Source organism: Cervus canadensis, chromosome 7 (assembly GCF_019320065.1).
Source record: "Cervus canadensis isolate Bull #8, Minnesota chromosome 7, ASM1932006v1, whole genome shotgun sequence".
In the NCBI taxonomy this organism is placed as follows: domain Eukaryota; kingdom Metazoa; phylum Chordata; class Mammalia; order Artiodactyla; family Cervidae; genus Cervus; species Cervus canadensis.
In genome coordinates this window covers 21836578-21857188 of record NC_057392.1, presented here as the reverse complement: position 1 = coordinate 21857188, position 20611 = coordinate 21836578, and the positions used below count along the sequence as shown (strand labels likewise).

At 53.2% G+C, this 20611-nt stretch overlaps 1 protein-coding gene across 3 annotated transcripts in view; it reads right to left on the bottom strand.

Annotated features, from left to right (window-relative positions):
* Positions 1 to 20611, bottom strand: part of TRPM2 (transient receptor potential cation channel subfamily M member 2) — a 51849-nt gene that overhangs the window by 22821 nt on the left and 8417 nt on the right. For all 3 annotated transcript variants that reach the window (XM_043474545.1, XM_043474547.1, XM_043474546.1), the window contains exons 3-12: positions 20485 to 20573; positions 15786 to 15954; positions 14463 to 14643; positions 13773 to 13939; positions 12053 to 12233; positions 11473 to 11534; positions 9396 to 9587; positions 5348 to 5450; positions 3431 to 3552; positions 2900 to 3235 (exon numbers count right to left, since the gene is read on the bottom strand). In XM_043474545.1, the coding sequence (XP_043330480.1) occupies positions 2900 to 3235; positions 3431 to 3552; positions 5348 to 5450; positions 9396 to 9587; positions 11473 to 11534; positions 12053 to 12233; positions 13773 to 13939; positions 14463 to 14643; positions 15786 to 15954; positions 20485 to 20573 (1602 nt within the window). The remainder of the gene's footprint in view (positions 1 to 2899; positions 3236 to 3430; positions 3553 to 5347; positions 5451 to 9395; positions 9588 to 11472; positions 11535 to 12052; positions 12234 to 13772; positions 13940 to 14462; positions 14644 to 15785; positions 15955 to 20484; positions 20574 to 20611) is intronic.

The window sequence follows — 20611 nt, the reverse complement described above, 5'->3', positions numbered from 1 at the left end:
ACCAGGGATATCAGCCTCTTTCTCTCTCTCACTTTCTTATCGTCGACCCCGGACCACCAGGTTCCGGTCCATTAAAGGACCAACAAATTATCAGCCTCTTTCTCTCTCTTACTTTCTTATCGTCGACTCCAGACCACCAGGTTCCGGTCCATTAAAGGACCAACACAAAACCAAGCCACAGCCACTTCATTCTCAGGGGTTGGGCACAGCTCACCTAGGACAATGGACGGATTTGCAAGCCTGAAGGAAGTACATAATTTTCTAGCGGGGAAAAAAGCAAAATCACGGTGATCTTAGAAGAGACAGAAAACCTAAACATCAGGACCATCAGGAAAGAAAAATAGAAAGTTATCAGAGTTACTACGCAAAAAGGCACTGGGCCTGCTGGACTCCCAGGGGAGTCTGCCAAGCGTGTAAGAGGCAGTGAACTCCAGCCACATAAACTGTCCCAGGGCAGAGAAAGAAGAAACTCTTCCCAATGTTTTCACAAAGCTAACATAAAATTGATACCAGAACCTGACATATACAACTGTCCCCAAATAAAACTACAATTAAAGACAACATTCTGATGCTCTAAGTCCTTTTGGTCTTGTCTGACTCTTTGCGACCCCATGAACTGTAGCCTGCCAGTCTCCTCTGTCCATGGGATTTCCCAGGCAACAATACTAGAGTGGGTTGCCTGCCCTCCTCCAGGGGATCTTCCAGATGCAGAGGTTGAACCAATGCCTCTTACATCTCCTGCTTTGGCAGGTGGGTTCTTTACACTAGCACCACTGTAAATTCCTAAAAATGTTGGGAATCCAGCATCAGATTAAATACATCTACAATCAAGTTGAGATTCAAAATAGGGTGTTATGCCCGATGTCCGAATCCCCGAGCGGGAAGAGAGAGAAGGCTTCCAAGACAATGCAACTTGCAAAAAGGGAAGTTTATTACTGTCTCGAGCCAGGGCCTTCTGCCACAACCATCACAGTGGTGCAGGGTCAGAAAGCGCCGAGCTCAAGCTTGTTACACAGATTTATAAGATATGCAAAAGCGGTTAGTAGCTGGCTTAAGCGGATTGGTTACATGTTTGCAAAGTAATTCTATCGGTACAGACTTTCGCGGGCTTTTCAGCTCTCCCTTTGTTCTTACTGGGCGCATATTGATTGGCTGGCTCGAGGTTACCTGATGGGGGTAGGGAATCTTACCATTTCGGGGGAAGCTAAAACTTAGGTCCAGGCCGCCCGTCATGGTATTAACCCTGGCAGCCTCACAAGGGATAAAAAGTAATAATGACTTATAATTCACCAAATTCATATGTCAAAGAAGAAGAGCATTTCAACTTCTCAGAAGGCATCTGACAAAGTTCAGCCCTGAGGTGTCATTTGTAAAACCTTATTGAATCTTGAGAGGAGTTTCAGTCACATAAATATACCACAGATGCCAGCATTACACTTAATGTTTGGAAACTGCAGGGTCCCCATCAAATAAAGATTCAGACTAGAAAACCCCTCCTCCTGTTATTGCCACACATGTGCGTCTCACGCAGACACAGATGAGCTATGCCGACCTGGCCACACAAACACCAATGGTGTGAGCAGGGCTCAGGGGAAGGGGTACAGGGGACAGCATTTTCCCGCATAATTTTTTGTACTGTTGAAAGTTCTTAGAAAGGGAGCTCCTGGACTGAATTGTGTCCACCACCTTCATATGCCGAAGCCCCAACCCTAGTGTGACTATTTGGAGATGAGACTTTACACATGGGCTGGATGAAACACAAGCTGGAATCAAGACTGCCAGGAGAAATATCAACAACCTCAGATATGCAGATGACACCACCCTTACGGCAGAAAGAGAAGAACTAAAGAGCCTCTTGAAGAAGGTGAAAGAGGAGAGTAAAAAAGCTGGCTTAAAAACCCAACATTCAAAAAACTAGGATCATGGCATCTGGTCCCATCACTTCATGGCAAATAGTTTAATAATGGAAACAGTGACAAACTTTATTTTTTGGGCTCCAAAATCACTGCAGACAGTGACTGCAGCCATGAAATTAAAAGATGCTTGCTTCTTGGAAGAAAAGCTATGACAAACATAGACAGCTTACTAAAAAGCAGAGACATCACTTTGCTGACAAAGGTACATATAGTCAAAGCTATGGTTTTTTTGAGTAGTATGGATGTGAGAGTTGGACCATAAAGAAGATCGAGTGCCAAAGGATTGACGCTTTTGAACTGTGGTGTTGAAGACTCTTGAGAGTTCATTGGACTGCAAGGAGATCAAACCAGTTAATCCTAAAGGAAATCAGTCCTGAATATTCATTGGAAGGACTGATGCTGAAGCTGAAACTCCAATACTTTGGCCACCTGATATGAAGAGCCAACTCATTGGAAAGACCCTACTGCTGGGAAAGATTGAGGGCAGTAAGAGAAGGGGATGACAGAGGACAAGATTGTTGGATGGTATCATCAACTTAATGGACAGAAGTTTGAGCAAGTTCCAAGAGATGGTAAAGGACAGGGAAGCCTGGTGTGCTGCAGTCCGTGGGGTCACAAAGAATCAGACACAACTGAGCAACTGAACAACAACTTTATGTACGTGATTAAGGTTAAGGGAGGCCATAGAAGTGGGGCCCTGATCCAACAGGACCCTAGCCCTAGGGTGCCTAGGAGAAAAGGAAGCCATACTGGACGCTCTGAGGATGGAGCCAGAAAGTGCTCGGTCCTCTGCAGACCAGGAGGAGAGGCCTCACCAGAAGCTCACCTGTCAGCACCAAGACCTTGACTTCCAGCCTCCAGAGAAGGGAGAAGAAGATGCCCACCATGTAACCTGCCCCATCTGTGTTATGACAGCGAGAGCCAACTTTCCCAATATCAATAAAAGTGCGTGTTTCAGAGCTCCAAAGCTGGCCAGCACTCACATTGATTTTGATGCTGGGCACTGGGAGGAGGCGCTGCCGGTCGCTGGAGTGGGGCCGGGAGTACAGTGGCTGTGTGGAGTCCCCGAGGAGCTCCCGGAGCACCTGGGCCACATGGTACAAGAGCACGCTGGGGTCCAGGCGCTCGGGCTCCCCAGAAAGCACCTTGTGCAGCTTGTAGTGGAACAGGCAGGTGGGCTCCAGGTTCTGGTACAGGTAGAACAGGGTGGCCTGGGAGACGAACTCCTTCAGCTGCACCCCGTTCTCCAGGAAGAGCCTCACGAACTCGGGCTTGTTGGTGATGAGGGCGGCCACCATCATGGGGTACAGCTCTGAGGGCTGAGAGGGGGGACATGGGGGCCATGTACTTGGCCATCAGCCTTTGGGCCCCGATCTTGGCACCCCCAAGACAGGGATGCTGTCATCTCCCATTTCGGGAGGAGGAGGCATGCCGGTTGCCCTCACCAAGGACAGGGCCAGAGTCTGGACAAGCCCCAGCAAGCCCCTCCTTAGGGCAGCCCCCGGCAGTCTCACCTTCCATTGCCGCTCATCGGTGAAGATCTCACTCTGGGCAATGTCCACGCGGTTCCACGCCACCGCCAGCTTCAGCTGGTGGTCCCAGTTCTCATGGCCAAAGTGGTCGAGGCTCCGAGAAGCTGTAGGTAGAAGCACATGCATTGGGGACTTCAATCTGGGTCTCAGAGCCACTTCAAAGCCCAACAAAATCAGGGTGGGGTCAACAAGCCGTCTCTATCATTTCAATTGAATAAATTAGGTGCTCAGTCACAAACCACACCACCACCCCCCCCACCCCACCATACATATGCCTTCATACAATCACTTTTACTTTCAGGGTACCATCAGACCATCTTTGGGTTTCCATCTCCACTCTTGCTTACCCCAGCTCCCAGCCCTAGCCCCAGGTCCTGCTCAAGCACCCCGCCCTAAGTTTAAAGGAGACAGGGTTCTCTGGAAGGCAGGCACTTTAACATTCACTTTCAAAACTTAGACCACGAAAGTCATCACATGTCCTTCTTTGCCTTGTTTGCAGAACCAGTGCAACTATTTGCCCAACTAGTTTCTGCTCTTTCTAGACTAGCATTTTAAAACATGGGTTGTTATTTAGGGAAGAAAAGAGAACTCTGACCCTTACCTCACAACACACACAAAAAGTAACCTGAGATGAATCACAAACCTACACTTAAAGGGCTGTGGCTATGGAAGAAAGTATTTGCAACTGCAGGAAAGGAAAAGATTTCTTGGGGTGCAAAGAGCATAAATAATGAAGGAAAAAAATTGGTAAACTAAAAGCTTTCTTTAGGACTTCCCTGGTGGTCCAGCGGTTAAGACTTCAAACTTCCACTGCAGGGGGTTGTGGGTTTGATCCCAGTTGGGGAACTAAGATCCCACAGGCCATCTGGTGTGGCAAAAAAATGAATAGATACATGTATATCCCTTCTGCTCCCTAAAGATACCTTGGAGGACGTATAAAAGCAGACCATGAACCAAGAGAAAACATCCCAGCATATAGGTCCAACACAGGATTTGCACAAGGATATACCAAGAACTCTTAAACCTCCACAAAAAAACAATTAACCAATTAAACATGGACAAAAGATCTGACAGACACTTCATCAAGATGAAATGCAAATGGCCAGCAAGCCCAGAGACACAAATTCAAACCATACAGCGATCTGGCTTCACACCCACCAGGAGGGCTACAGCTTCAAGGGCTGAAAGGACCAAGTATGGGTGAGGGTGCAGAGCAGCCTGGACCCACACCCATGGTGTAGGGACAAGTACCCAGAAACAGTGAACGAGCTGACCCCCTACCATGAACATCTGCCATGGCTGCTGTCCTGGGGCCTGCCTCCATCCAGGGTGAGGGGCCATTCAGCCCAGAACAAATGCTCCTGGGCACCAGGGATGTCATGAGGTCCATGCCAGCAGGAAGGACAGGGAAGCATGGGTCTCGCCCCAGAATGGGAGAGGAAGAGTGAAGTGTGGGTCCCGGGAGAGCAAGCCAAAGGGCAGCAGTCAGACTAAGGAGTGGAAGTCGGCCAAGAGCTCTACTGGTCTAGCGGATGCCTAAGTTTGGAGTCTCCCCTGCACTTGGACTCTGTCCCTGGAGGCACAGGAGTTAGACAGGAGATAGGAGCAGACCTCCGAGGCTCTTTCTTCCTACCCCAGAATTTTGTGAGGAACTGTGATGACCAGGAAGGGGTAAGTCAGTACAGGCTGCACTCAGATTTCAGGTAAGAAGGTGAGTTGAGAAAGGCGCTTATACCCCAACATCAGTGACTGGTACCACCTGCCCAGGGGGAGTGTGAGGTGGGCCTGGCAAGGTCCAGCTGCTCTCTGACCAGCATGTCTGCCCATGGGTGGTTTTCTGGCTCCTCTGGACCAGGACTCTGGCTCCTCCCCCACATCCTCGCCTCGCCTGACCCTCACCTTTCAGCAAGGCCTGCAGGATGGCCACGTCCACGTCCTGCTGGCCATCCTTCCCTTCCCGGAACACAGTGAGCAGCTGCCGCCTCCGGACGATGTCTTGAATCTGCAACAGGCATTTCCCACATGAGGTTCCCCCACCTCTTCAAAGGGCACCTGCAGAACCAAGGCCCCGGATGCAGAACCGGAGCCCCGGGCAGGAGTCCCGCCTGCCATGTGGCCAGGGCCACCGCCTCGCCCCTACGCCCAGATGGTGATGAAGATGAAGATGCATGAGGACCAAACACATAGTGTTTTCGAGTGGCCTTTGGGGTAGAATCTCCAACTCACTGATCAGTGGTATCTGTTCAACACCCAGCGATACTTAACTGAAGATCTCTGCCTGGTCCTCTGCCTGGGCCCTGCCTACCTAGCTATCAATCACCAACCTATCTATCCTCTATTTCCTGTCACCTTTCTATCTAGCTGTCATCGATCTCATCTACCTATCATCTCTCAGCTGCCAGAACTGCCACAGTTCAGAAGCATCAATCAAAATTGATGCTTCTGAACTGTGGTGTTGGAGAAGACTCTTGAGAGTCCCTTGGACTGCAAGGTGATCAAACCAGCCAATCCTAAAGGAAATCAACCCTGAATATTCATTGGAAGGCCTGATCCAGAAGCTGAAGCCCCAATACTTTGGCCACCTGATGGGAAGAGTCGACTCACTGGAAAAGATCCTGTTGCTGGGAAAGATTGAAGGCAGGAAGAGAAGGGGATGACAGAGGATGAGATGGTTGGATGGCATCACCGACTCAATGGACATGAGTTTGAGCAAACTCCAGGAGATGGTGAAAGACAGGGAAGACTGGAGTGCTGCAGTCCATGGGGTCACAAAGGGTTGGACACTACTGAACGACCGAACAACAAGACCTGCCACCAGTCACTGCTTCCTTGAACCTTCACCCTGAGGTGGGGGTGGGCCTCGCCTGGTTCCTCACACCCCAGAGCTTCAGACTCCACTCCCAGCTCCCAGGCCACCACACCCAGTCCCACCTTCTTTCCTGCCTGCCCCCACCCCCTTCCCCTCAGCCTGGACATGGCTCTTGCATCTGTACCCTCTATAAAGAGACTTCTCCCACCTAGAGGGCCCTTTGTACACCCTGCCTCCACCTCTAAGACCCCAACCGTCCCCATCCCTCAGGATCCCGCTTTCATGTCAACTCCAAAATGCCCAAAATGTCTCTCTTCCCAAACCCACCCCATCTTTTAGCCAAAACTTCTCCTGGATTTAACCCTACTCCTGATTCACAGGATGGAGTAGCTACTGCACGTGTGTGTTGACCAGGTACTAAGTAAGTACTTTCCCAGGTAGTACTTACTGGGAAAGTCCCAGGTAGACTCCTCTGAGTCTAAGCCCCAGTCACCCCTGACCTGCAGACAAGAGAGCAGGACTTCTGAGAGAGGGCCAGCACTCCTCCTGACACCAGCAATGTGGTGCTGGCTGTGAGTCAGCAAGAAGACCCCCAATGGCAGATATCCACATCCTCCCAGGGCTGCACCCATCTACCCACCATGGGGCAGACCAGCTCCAAGGCCTGTGGAGTGAATCAGTGATCACAGCTCTGGGGGGCCCCTCCCCACTGAACAAGAGCCACCATCAAGGGCAGCCCCCCGGCTGAAGACTGGCATGTATGAAGCACCATTTTCATGCCTTGACTCAGCCATGGATTGATAACACAAGCTCCTTTAAACCTCAGCAGATTAGACCCACTTCTGAGAAACGCCTGAATAATTTACAAGCTAACTGAGGGAAGGCCAAAGGCCTGCCGGCCAATACACACCAGCTCCGTGAGGAGCTGACCTGACGCCCACAGTGAAAACATCCCCCAGAACCTTAATAGGTCTGCTGAGGCCACAAGAAGACAGAAGAGAGAGGGCCGCTATGCTGCCCATGAAACTTGTCCTGCTCGCCCTGGGCTGCCTGCTGCCCTCCCCCCACCAGCCGCCATCTGCAACCACAGCCCTCTTCTTGGTCTTTGGCTGGTGGGCACAGACGGTCCACAAGGCCTGAAATCAGACGTGGTTAGAACCAAGCTTCTCCACTTGCCCTGAAAGGCCCACGTCAGGCACTTAAACGTGAATCTGCAGGAGATTTAACAATCTGGTTTAGCATCTACAGAGCACATGACAGACACAGACCCCAACTGCTTTGTCAGCCCCAGCTTACTGCTGGGGAAACCAAAGGTCAGAGAGGCCCTGATTGCCTCCATCCCACAAAAAATCCTGCCAGGAAACAGCGGTCAGGTGACCTCAGGACAGGTAAGTCCAGCCCGCGGGGCTCAGGGCATGGCCAGACTGCAGGGTCAGTAGGACCACAGGGGCTGGAGACTGGCAGGGGCAGGGGGCACTCTCTACCAGCCAAGGGCCTTGTGGGTGTCGAGGGCTCACCTAGCCACTCTCCTTCACACCTGCCCCTCTTTGGAGGCTGGGGCCAGGCCATGCATCCCTCTGCAGAGCTCAACAGGACCCCCAAAATCTGCACTGGGGATTTGACCAATTCTGAGGCCCATTTCAAATGCCCCAGATGATCTAACTGACTCAAAAGACGTGAAAGAGAAGCTCCTTCTTTCCAGGACTTGGAGAGACGACCCATGTACACTCCTGCACCACCACCCCTCCCAGCCCAGCAAGAAGCCTGTCTGTAAGGTCTCCAGAAGAAGTCTTGCAAGGTCTTCACCTGCCTGTACCTGGTGTCATCTCCCACTCTAGCTATGGAAGAGCAAAGTACCGATGCGTTTTACAGCAAAATTACTGAAATGCAGGGCAATCGTGGCCCTGGGCTATAATAGTCCCCACGGGTCAGGAGAAGGGTCCAAGTCAGACCATTCAGAGTGGGGGCGCCCATGAGGCTCACTGCTGAGGAGTTGAGGGGATAGGCAGAAAGCCATGTCCCAGAGACCTCCGCCCACTCCCTCAACCAGAGCAGCCCACTGTCATCCAGTTCATATGGTAACATTCCAGAAAAATCTTTGGAATCCAGTGGGCTAGCTAGAAAATGTCACACTAGGAAGAGAGAAAGAAAAGAGTCAATGAAGACAACAGGCTAATGGTTCAGGTCCCAGCCATCCGGATAGCCCGAGTCTGGTCAGCAGGGATGAACCAGAGCTGACGGCTTGGTTCTGGCACCCGGGCTGGGTTCGCGTAGGGTACTGGCAGCAGGGAGCTGGGTGAAGGTAAACAGAAACCCCCTACGACCTGTGCTCTTTCCCAAGAATCTAAAACGGTCCCAAAACAAGGAGAGAGGATAGGCAGGCACGCGAAGCAAGGCTGGGTCCTCTTTGAATGATCTGTCCCTGGACGTGTAGCCGCAGGGTCATGCCCCAGCTCCCTGTGCTTCCACTCAGCATCTCCTCCCACAGGGGAGTGACGGTGCCCTCTTTGGGTGGAACTAGCTCCCTCCCAGGACTCGAGTCTCCAAAACCACTGGCGATGGGTTTCCCTCTGGAATGCTGGTCCTAGGACGGGCTGGGCCATGGACGCCTCTATCTGGGGGTGCATGTGAAACAACCCCCAGAACACCACATGGCTCCCAGAGCCACTCGGGGGCCCCCATCTGACACATCTACATGTCCCCCCACCTTGACAACCCCAGAAGGTGGGCCCTGCTACCCACTGCCGTCACTTGCAGCACCCAAGCAGCCTGAATCTGGGCTCCCCACCCCTCTGCCACCCCCAGGGCCCCAGCACCAGCCTCATGCCCACCCAGGGCACAGGGTCCTCTTTCCAGGATGGCCGTGGCTCATACCCGTGTTACCTGCCTGCCTGGAGTTCTGCAGGAGGAGGCCCAGCACATCCTCCCTTGCAGGGCAGCCTGCTGCCTCAGCTGACAGCTCCCTGCCTGCCCAGCTCACGGTCCCCACCCCTGCAGATGGCTCCCGTGCCCACCCCAGGTTGGCCAGGACTTCTGAGTCTCGGTTATGTGTGTCCTGGTCCCACCGACCAGGCTGACAGTGTCTAACCTATGGGCTGCAGGTTCACACCTAGTGAATGACGTACCCGTCAGCCTCACCTTTTTTGTCCACTCGACGATCGTGAAGGTCTCAAACATCCCCTGGAAGAACATGCTCAGCTTCTGCTGAATCAGGGAGATTGTGATCTCAGAGATGGGCAGGCCAGCTACCTGTGCGATGACGTCAGCCACACGGCCCGAGCCCTCCACCACCACGCAGGGGGTGCCGTTGTTGATAGCGTTGTAGATGGTCTGCAACACAGGGGCCAGCATGAGCCCACCCACACGCACCCCTCCTAAAACAGAGTGTTCTCTGAGAGCCCTGCTGTCTGGCTACGGTGAAGGTCTGTTGTTGCTGTTTAGTTGCTCAGTCGTGGTTGGTTCTTTGTGACCCTATGCACTGTAGCCTGGCAGGCTCCTCTGTCCATGGGATCCTCCAGGCAAGATACTGCAGTGGGTTGCCATTGCCTTCTCTAGGGGATCTTCTGACCCAGGGATCGAACCTGCGTCTCCTGCTTTGGCAGGGGGATTCTTTACCACTGAGCCACCAGGAAAGCCCCGCTGGGAAGTTTACTGAAGACATTTGCTTGGTGTGTTCCTCTGCTCAGAGGGGAGGGGGCTGATTCTGATATACATGGGGTACACACCCAACATGCCACCTCTCTCAGGCCTGTCACTTGACACCACTGTCATGAAAGATTGGAATGTTTCCACCCCTTAACCTGTGGACACGTTAAGAAGAAAGAAGGGGTGCTGCCTGGGCCAGAGTTTCACACCCTCCTTGAGACCCAGGGTAAGACAAGGACATGGGGGGAGACCCCCAGACCAGGGTGAGAGCACCATGAGGAATGGGCACCACCACAGCAGGAAGGATGACCTGCTCTGGGCAGCGCTGCCGGAGAGCCTCAGAGGGAGTTGGGGGGATCAGACACATCCTGCCCCCCAAGGCACCCCAGGACCTGTGCTGACCCCCTGAGGTTACTAAACATAAACAGAACGTCATGCTCTGCCCCAAATCAAGACGTGGGCAGGGCCAGGCTCCCTCCAGTGGTTGCCCAGGAGAAGCTGAACTCCCTGCCTCCTCCAGCTCAGGTGCATGCCACTTTCTTGGCTTGTGCCCGCATCGCTGCAGTCTCTGCTCTTGGTCATGTGACCTCCTCCTTGTCTAGGGACACTTGTCATGGCATTTAGGACCCACCTGGATAATCCGTGCTAAGATCCTTAGCTTCATCACATGACCAAAGACCGTGTTTCCAGATGACAGAACATTCACAGCCTCTAGGTTTTAGAACCTGACATCTTGGTGGGGGGTATCACTTATCCCACCTGCTAGAGCACCCATTCCTGGCATGAAAGATGTAGAGCTGTCTGTCTGTCCTGCCCATCTCTCTCCATCCCCAGGGCGGCCTCCCTGCCGAGTACATCATGGATGAGGAAGGTCAAGGGCACCTGACCTTCCTGGACAGCAACCACTCCCACTTCATCCTTATGGACGACGGGACCCATGGCCGCCGTCATGTGACCAAGAGCAGAGACTGGAGCCATGCGGGCACAAGCCAAGAAAGTGGCATCCACCAGAGCTGAAGGAGGCAGGGAGTTCAGCTTCTCCAGGGCAATCCTGCAATCGCAATCACCCTACAATCCTATGGCAGAGGTCAGTTTGGCCCGAGTGCCACAAGGCAGGCACACTCCCTGCTGGACAGTGGTTCTGCATGTAGCTCCATGGCCATGAGTCAGCACCTGCTTTACATTCAGCTGTTGAATGTAAAGGAGCTGGGGGTGGGGGGTGCCAAGGGCTGTACTTTGAGGACTCCTCCTGGGAGCCTGAGTGCAGAGCTCTAGAAGCCCCCAACAGGCTGTCCGGGGGTCCTACAGGGCTGCAGTCCCTCTGGAACCCCTCTTTGCTCTGTGCTGGTCAAGCTCCAGGGCTGACCCTCCCATGACAGGGCCTCTCAGGGGGCTCCAACCCACCCACCCAGAGAGACTGTGCATGGTGAATGCACCTCCCTCTGTTAGTGGACAGGCTCTCTGCCCTCTCTTGCCGACAGCTTCCGTGGGAGGCAGGCCACAGCACTCTGGGCAGTTACTCACCCACAACAGGACTTGACCCAAGAGGCCCATCCCCTGCAGGACTCACGTTCAGAGTGCCGGGGCCCCCTTCCAGCACCACGCAGACAATCGGGATCTTGATAGCCACGCCTAGGATGAAGCAGGGAGCACAGTTCAGGACCGTGGGCTCTGAGCATCCCCTGGGCCCCTCCCCACTCCTGCCAGCTGCAGCCTAACAACCCAATATGCAGGAGAGCTTGAAGACCTCAGCTCAAAGGTGTCCAACCAACCAGCAAAACATGTGCAGAACCCTGTGTGTTTGACCTCCCAGAGCCCTAGGATCCATCCCACCCCAGCCACAGGGGAAATGAAGTCAAAGCCTGAGCTTTGACTCCTTCACGCTCTGGTTTCCGAACTGAGATGTGTGTGTAGTGAAGGGACCACAGGGTGCTCTGTGTCCCGAGTGCCTGCCTGGCCTCTCCTTCTGCTGTTAAAGGGGCATGAAAAGATGATCCCCTGGCCAAGTATACAGATGTCCAGGTGTGTTCTAATGGCCACCCCAGCACCCCACCCACCAAATGTCCTGGCTATGGCCAGCCGAGCCCCAGACCCCTGGACCAGCCCGCTCCCATCTCCTCCAAGCACCCTGGAAAGCGGGCCCCGCTCACCTCCCCTCTCCTTGGTCTGTTGTGATATGAACTTCTCCAGCTTCGTCCTCAGGGGAATCTCGACCCCATAGCGGCCGTGGGTCCCGTCGTCCACAAGGATGAAGTGGGAGTGGTTGCTGTCCAGGCAGGTCAGGTGCCCTTGGCCTTCCTCATCCATGATGTACTCGGCAGGGAAGCCGCCCTGTGGGTGGAGAGAGGTGGGCAGGACAGACAGACAGCTCTACATCTTTCATGCCAGGAATGGGTGCTGTAGCAGGCGGGATAAGTGATACTCCCCACCAAGATGTCAGGTTCTAAAACTTAGAGGCTGTGAATGTTCTGTCATCTGGAAACACAGTCTTTGGTCATGTGATGAAGCTAAGGATCTTAGCACAGATTATCCAGGTGGGTCCTAAATGCCATGACAAGTGTCCCTAGACGAGGAGGAGGTCACATGACCAAGAGCAAAGACTGCAGCGATGCGGGCACAAGCCAAGAAAGTGGCATGCACCTGAGCTGGAGGAGGCAGGGAGTTCAGCTTCCAGCCACTGGAGGGAGCCTGGCCCTGCCCACATCTCAATTCTGGCCAAGTGGTACTGGTCTCAGACTTCTGGTGTTCAGAAATGCGAGAGTACAGTTCGGTTGCTTTAAGCCACCAGTTCTGTGGTCACTTGGGACACAGGTCCAGGAGAGGTGGTTATGGACCCGTGCACACGGCCCCTGGATGCCACAGAGGAGAGCCAGGTGGTGCTGCCGGAAGTCCTCTGAACTCCAGATGGGGAGAAAAGTGGAGCGTGATGTTGGAAGTCAGCCAGTATCTCTCGGCCTCAGATTTCCACTCTGTGTAACGAGCATTCAGGACAGAGCCCGTCCGGTCCATTAAGCACATCTGTGACGTGGACACGGAAGGACAGGTGCCGAGGGGCCAGCTGTCTGGTGACTAGCGTCTGTGAGTGACACGAGGAGTCACTTTGCAGAGGACGCGCTCCCCAGGAAGTGAACGCACACCTCCCCCGCCCCAGGAAGGCCGGACCCTCGCTCATAAGTCACACCTCGTGGGACAGTTGTCATCACACCTCCTCAGGGTGTCAAGGAGAAATTTATTTGGGGCCAGTGTTTCCCTCCAAGCTTCCACGTGCGCATTATGCCAATCTGCTGTGTCCTCAAAAAATCTTATTGAATGAATCAGTTCTTTTTTCCAACTGACATCCCCACATTTAAGCAATTGCTTCTCAGGCCTGCACCCTGGTGAATGGACGTGGGAAGGCTCTGTCTTCAAGCTCAGAAGAGAAGCTCATGGGAGGGGAATCAGGGAACCATTAAGCCCTGGGCTAAAAGGCCAGGCTCAGGGATATGACAACCCAGATGCTGGTAGGCTGTATGCTCCCAGCCAAGCTACACCTTTGCCAAGTCCATTTCTCATCAGAGTGGTATTAGGAGGGCCCCCAGACCAGCGGCAGCTCTGGCAACTCTTATGTGCACCCATCCTATGATCTCGAGGGAGGAAACCAGAGTCCAGACAAGGTGCTTACTCTCCTGGGGTCACCAGGATCTGGGGGGTTGGGGGGGGATTTGAGCCTGGGTCTCCCACATCCCTATCCAGCCACTTCCCCTGACACTGCACTTACCGTGGTGTCCAAGTGGTGGCCTGTTCACCGACCACTGGCTAAGATCCTACCATACCACCTCCCTGCTGTGCTACGACCCCCCCCTCCCTGCCCAGAAGCAGCCTCCAGCTCACCATGGGGTGGATCAGGCTCTCCCGGTTGTGCAGGGCGCCCCACGTGGCGATCCCGATGGTGACCACTTCCCCATCACAGAAGCTGCCACTCAGGCTGAAGTCCCGCACCGCCTCGCCCACCTGCTTCATCACGCCAGTGTGGGACCCCCCGGTGATGACCCAGGCCCCTGGGGAGGAGCAGAGAGACACCGGGTGCTGTGCAGACTCTCTGCTCCAGGGCTTTCAAACTCATTGTCAGGTGTGAGCCCCACCACGATCAGGTCTCCCTGTGGCAGTCAGGACCCGTGATGTCCCACGATGCTCAGTTAGGTGGGGACAGGAAGGTGACCCCGGCTCTGACTGTAGGCCCTGCTCTCTCCCCCTCCTCCCCATTGCCTCCCTCTGTCCTGCTCTCAGGAACACGGCATCTCAGAACTTTCTCTAAATGCTTCTGTTTCGAAGCATCATCAGTGGGGAACCAACCAGAGCTGTGTCTGCACTGTGAGTAAGCCAGGCACAGCGGCCGGAAGTGGGTGAGTTTGATCAGACACTCCCCACCTGGCCCGGGCCTGGGCCCAACTCAGTGACCCACAAAGGCTGGCCAGTCCAAGGCCCTGACTCTGCCTTCCAGGGGTCCTCCCGCCTGCCCAGCACTCCCAGGCCTGAGCACCACCTGGGGTCTGGGCTTCAGTCCCTCTGTCCCTGCTCTACCTGAGGTCTGGGCCACCTTGAGGAGTCCTCTTCGGAAAACGCTCTTTAGCCTGGGCTTCATGTTGAAGTCCTTGGCCCCGCCGGTCACGGAGATGAGCAGGTTGGGCGCATCCAGGCCCCACTGCTGGGTCATGAGCTGGTAAATCAGGCTGGAGGGAGTGTCCTGGGAGAGGCGGACGTACTGCAGGGAGGTCAGAAGACCCCGGGGGTCAGTGGTTGGCCAACCCAGACCCAGAGCCTGGCCACCCTGCCCCAGCCATGCCTGACAGCCTCAGGCAGGCAGGTGGACGCTCATGCTGGGTCCAGACAAAGCAAAAGTGGCTGCCTCCAAGCAGGTCATGGATTGAGAGAGAGGGGAGGCAAGGGCTGAGAAGAGAGGCCGCCGGCGGGGACCAGCTCCGGGGTCTCTCTGTTGAGGGCACCCCAGCCTGAGCCCCACGGCCTGACCCCAGTCTCCCCATAAGGCAACGTGGTGATGCACCAACAGCAGCTCATGGAGGGGCGGGGCTTGGAGGTGGTGCTGAGGAAGGCGGCTCTGGGGCCAAGTTCACCTCATTCAACAGGCTTTGTTCAACCTCTTGGGCCAAGTGGGCCAAGTGGGCAGCGATTCTAAGAAATCGAGGAGGAAGGTCGCACCCAGCCAATAAGAGGCTGGGGGTCCCAGAACTGCAGCACAGAAACAAGTGACCCCCCCCCCCAGACTCCTCAGGGCACAGCTGCCCAAGAGCTGGCATAGAACCCTCCAGAAGGTGGGTTAAAGCCAGGGGGCTGGGACTCTGATTCAGCAGGGTGGGGGTGGGGCCCGAGTCTGCTTGGCAATGCTGCTGGCCCGGTGACCACCCTGAGATTGGCAGCACCAGAGAGAGATGCCGGCCAGGCCTGGGCCCCCCACTGGCCCCACCCGTGCCCCCGTGCTCCCAGGCAAGCCTGGAGCCCTGATCCGCCCCGCTCCACCCCTGCCGGACTCCCACCTCTGCTGCTGGCTCTCCTGCCATCCCCAAGGCCTCCCCACTGCCCATCACCCCCTCTGGGTGCTGTGTGCTCCCCTGCTCCCTCCTGGCAGTGACAAAAGCCATTCAGGCCACCCCCTTGAACTTGCTACTGTGCCCCGCCCACACCTCTCCTAGAGCCCTGGCAACAAATCCCCTGAGGACACCATGTAGCTCTATTTGCCATGCAGAGCCCTCCACCCTGCCCCCACCCCCAGCACTGGGCAGGTGGGTTCTGCAGCCTCCCACGCCCTACTTAGGGAGGCCCAGCCACCGCAGTCACCTAGGGTGGGCTCTGGTCCCCAGTAAGAGCAGTGGAGTCATGGAAACCAACCTTTCCCACTTTCTGGCCCAAGCCCGTGAAGACGATGTCACCGAACGCATCTGTTGGCATCTCCCTGACATGCGTTTTCGGGTCCCACTCCTGGCCCTGGAAGGCGTGGGGCCACGTGGCCTCCTCCAGGTGCTTCTCACGTGGGTAGCCGCACTCGCACACCACCTTCCTGCAAAGGCCGGGGGTCACCAGGGGCAACTGGTGCCTGCTCCTCTCCTCGGCAGGGATAAAGGAGGCCCAGGGGAGTCATGACTGGCACCCCAGCCATGGAGTCAGTGGAGACACATAATCATCAAACTTCTAAAATCTAACGACAAAAATCTTGAAAGTCGGAAATGATACCTTACCTGTTGGAGGAAAATAACTGGACAACTGATTTTGAATCAGAAGCCAGAAATCAGTGCCAGGAAGAATCCACACAACATTTTTCTAAAGATGAAAACAACAAAACCCAGAATTCTGCATCCAGCAAAAATATCATTCCATGTGAAAGGGATGCCAAGACACTCTCAGGTGAAAGAAAACCAGGGAACTGGTCAACAAACAAACTTCCCCAAAGAAGATGGCTGGAGGAAGTTCTCCAAACAGAAAGGAAAGGATAAAAGGAAGAATTCTGGAATATCAGCATGTTGTCAAGCAGGGGATTTCATCAACCAAACTTCCCCAAAGAGGATGGCTAGAGGAAATTCTCTAAACAGAAAGGAAATGATAAAAGGAAGAATTCTGGAATATCAGCTTGTTGTCAAGCACGGGATTTTTGTAGACACTAACGCCTACAGCCGGCTATTTGTTCTGTAAGTGAATGTTGAAACATCTCTAGTCAATAGAGTTCAGGTAAGGAAAGATGTGTTAAGATGTATTGCTCTGTCTCTGGTCAATAACTTGTTGAAAACAAAGAAGAATGGAAAGAGTAAAAGTATGGGTGGGTGAATAAACACATTTCCTCCTCTTGAATTTTCTGAAGTATGTTTGACGGTTGAAGAAAATTGCACCATGACCTAATATGTATGTGGAGGAAATTTTGTAAATAATTATAATATAAATGGGGAAGGACAAAGCATTGTAAAAGGTGGGAATGTTTCTACATTTCCCACAAACTGGTGAATGTCAACATAGGGAGACTAGTATGAGTTCCCAATATACGTAGATATCAGTAATATGTGATAAGTTAAGTATATAAAATGTAGTACCTGGAACAACCACTAAAAAGCTATAAAAGAGATACAGGCAAAAATAGCATAGACAAATCAGATGTAACTCTAAGAAAAGTTCAAGTAACCCACAGAAAGGCAGGAAAAGAAAAACAGAGAAATATAAACAAAAAAATACAATGGTAAACTTAAGTCCTCATATACCAATGAAAGTGAAATTGTTGGTCACTCAGTTGTGTCCAACTCTTTGCACCCTCATGGACTATAGCCCACCAGGCTCCTCTGTCCCTTCTCCAGGCAAGAATACTGGAGTGGGTTGTCATTTTCTCCTCCGGGGATCCTCCTGACCCAGAGATCAAATCCATGTCTCCTGTGTCTCCTGCATTGAAGGGAGATTCTTTACCACTGAGCCACCAGGGAAGCCCCAGAGATTGGCAAAATGGATAAAAAATAATAAAATCCAATTATTTGTCATCTACAGAAACCTCACTACAAATATTGTGATCTAGGCTAGTTGGCTCCTCTGCAGCAAACAGGAGCCTAGGACCAACACACACAACTCGAACGGATCACAAAGGCATTCCACTGGGTGAATAAAGCCAGCCTTGACACATCACCTCATGAAGGATTCCTCTTATATGACATTCAGCAACTGAAACAACTGCAGGAATGAAGAGCAGATGAGTGATTGCCAGGGGTTACGGATGGTGGGGTAGAAGTGACCACTGGTGGGACTGTGGGGTCCATCTGCAGTATCTTTACAATTTCTTGTAAATCTATAGTTATATCAAAATAAAAAGGTCAAAAAAGCACACGGTGCAGGCTCAAAGCAGAAACTTCTAGATCTGGGGCCAGAGGGATGCACATGGCCCCCCAAAGAGAACATCCCATCACCTCTTTTCAACTGTCACCTCCTCCCTCGCCTCTTTTGTCTTGGTGGGTTGAAATCGTTTTACTCCGTTAGTGTCATTCTTGGGAGGAGAGAGAGGAGACAGCAACTATGTTCTTCACAGCTTGTTAAATTGGAAATCTACACATTTTTTTTAGAGGCCTACTTTAGCTAGTAACAGGTGACCTAGAAGACAAGATACAGATGAGAGCAAATCAAAAAATCTGACACCAGGTGAGACCTGAGCCCAACAACACCAGGGGAAAACACGACTGGACCTAGAGAGAGAAAATGGGTCTCCCTGTAGCTTACAGAGTGTGGCCTTAGGGGCTCCGACTCTCAACTTCTCAATCATTAAATGGGGGGGGAAATACATTCTCTGACCTCTAACCTCAGAATTTGTGAGGGCCAAATAAGGTTCTAGATGGAAGATAGCTTATAAAATTTGTGCGGGTTAACTAGCCGTGCAGAGGACCAAGGCTGGATCAAGAGGCCAAGGCCCACCGTGTGCTCTGTCCCCCGGTCTCCTGGGTTCAGTACCCCTGTCCCGCTGCTCAGGCCGGGGCCTCCTCAGGCCAGGGAGCACTGGCCCAGCCACTGGGAACTCCAAGCCCACCTTCTTCTAGGACTCCTCGTGTGCAGGAGTGCTAAATCGCTTCAGTTGTGTCCGTCTCCTTACAACCTTAGAGACCATAGCCTGCCAGGTTCCTCTGCCCATGGAATTCTCCAGGCAAGAGTACTGGAGTGGGTTGCCATACCCTCCTCCGGGGATCTTCCCGACCCAGGGATTGAAACTGCATCTCTTATGTCTCCTGCATTGGCAAGTTGGTCCTTTATTACTACCGCCACCTGGGAAGCTCTTATGACCCCTTAGGGGACTCAAATCACTTCTAGACCTGCAGGGCTCCCCTGAGCACCACCTGTGAGCACCTCCATTCAGGGAGTAGGAAGCTGGGTCCAATGTGGGGGAGGGGGCCGCCAGGACAAAGACTCCGTCTTGTGTCCTTGCCCAAGGCCACCCCAAACTTTCTCATAAATTGTAACAGCCTAGAATAGACCACACCCTCCCCTCCTCTCTTTCAACCATCCCCCAATGAGATTAGGTCTTCAATCGACAGAGTGTTCCCAAGCCTGACACAGAGCAGGAAACTACAGACTATAGACCCAGAAGTTGAATAATCAGAGAATTTTCACAGGGCTCTTGGCCCACGTGGGTAGGTGGGGCTCTGCCCCCCTCCCCTACCCTCACCAGCACCTCATGACATATGAGGAAGAAGCTGCCACGGGGAGTTACACGCACTCAAGTGACAGCCCGCCCTGCCTCCCCCCTACCTCATGGCTGCTCCTCACATGGGTTCTGGTACCAAGAAAGGTTTCAGAGCCAAACATATCCTGAGCGCCATTCCTTCAAAGAGGGACAAAAACACTGAACAAGGAAGAAGCCCCATTTCTGTCTCAGATACAGACTGTACCCCAACCTTCACTGACTCCTGTGGATGTTTCTCTGCTATTTGTTCAGAATTCAGAGGACAGGAGGGGCTGAGGTTGGACAGATGGCACCCCTTGAACCTCTACCGACCAGACCCGGCCTCCACATAACCTTCTTCAAAGGGTTTTGGAGCCAATGACTCCTGCAAGGAAACCTGGGGACCACAAGTCTCCTCTGGGGCTACTGTTGTAAGCTTATTTTAAAAACTAAAACCAGAGACCTCAGTGCAAAGCCCTCTGCACATGGTCAGAGCAATCAGCCTAAACTTGAACTCTGATCACTACTGAATACAATCTTGAGGCCATCAGCTGGATCATGGTGGCAACCTTCTCTGCGCAGGGGTCCCCCATGGCCTCCGAGGAGGAAGGAGGGCTATCATCTGAAGAGGAGCCAAGCTGGAGCGTGAACCCCCAAATGGGGCACTTTTTGTGACAACATCTCAGGCACGTCCCAGGAGGAACAGCATCATCGTCAGTGATCATGCACCTCTGGCTCCAGATTATCATCCTCTTCCATCACCCAGACACGGCATGCCCCTCCCCTCTGTACTGTTCACAGTCTGAGCTGGACACTGGCTATCTGTCCAGTGGGGAAGTAATAATGTGACTCAGTCACGGTCAGAGCTCAGAACTTGTTTGAGAAAACCACAAAGCCGCATAATAGAAGTGCTGCCGGCAACCAGCAGAAAAGACAAATACAGAGGGTGGTAGAGGGAGGGGTTACATCCTGTGTGTGGTCAAGGAGGGCTCCGTGATGGAGGCAGCATCACCAGGTGACAAAGGAGCAGAAGTAATAAAGAGTGAGGCCCGTTTCCTGCAGAGCGAGGACTAGGGTGTCTGGAGGGGAATGCTCCGAGTACCCCAGGTTGGTACATACACTGGGGCTGTCCCCTCCTGAGGCCTGGTCAGCCCTGCCCTGATCAGCTACTCCATGTGGGAATAGGGAAAGAAATGGGTGAGTCAGTCAGTCATGTCTGACTCTGTGACCCCATGGACTATAACCCACCAGGCTCCTCTGTCCATGGAATTCTCCAGGCCAGAATAGTGGAATGGGTTGCCACTCCCTTCTCCAGGGGATCTTCCCAACCCAGGGATCAAACCTGGGTCTCCTGCATTGCAAGCAGATTCTGTACTGTCTGAACCACCAGTGGGAACAGAGCAAGTCACTCACCCAGCATCAGACGGTTTGGAGCTTTCCACAAAGTATATGCATTCTTTCTTCTTGATGTTGTCAGGAATCCATGAACTCAGGTTTCTTTGCTGAGGGTAAAAAGGTCACTGAGAGATTCTCAGGCAGT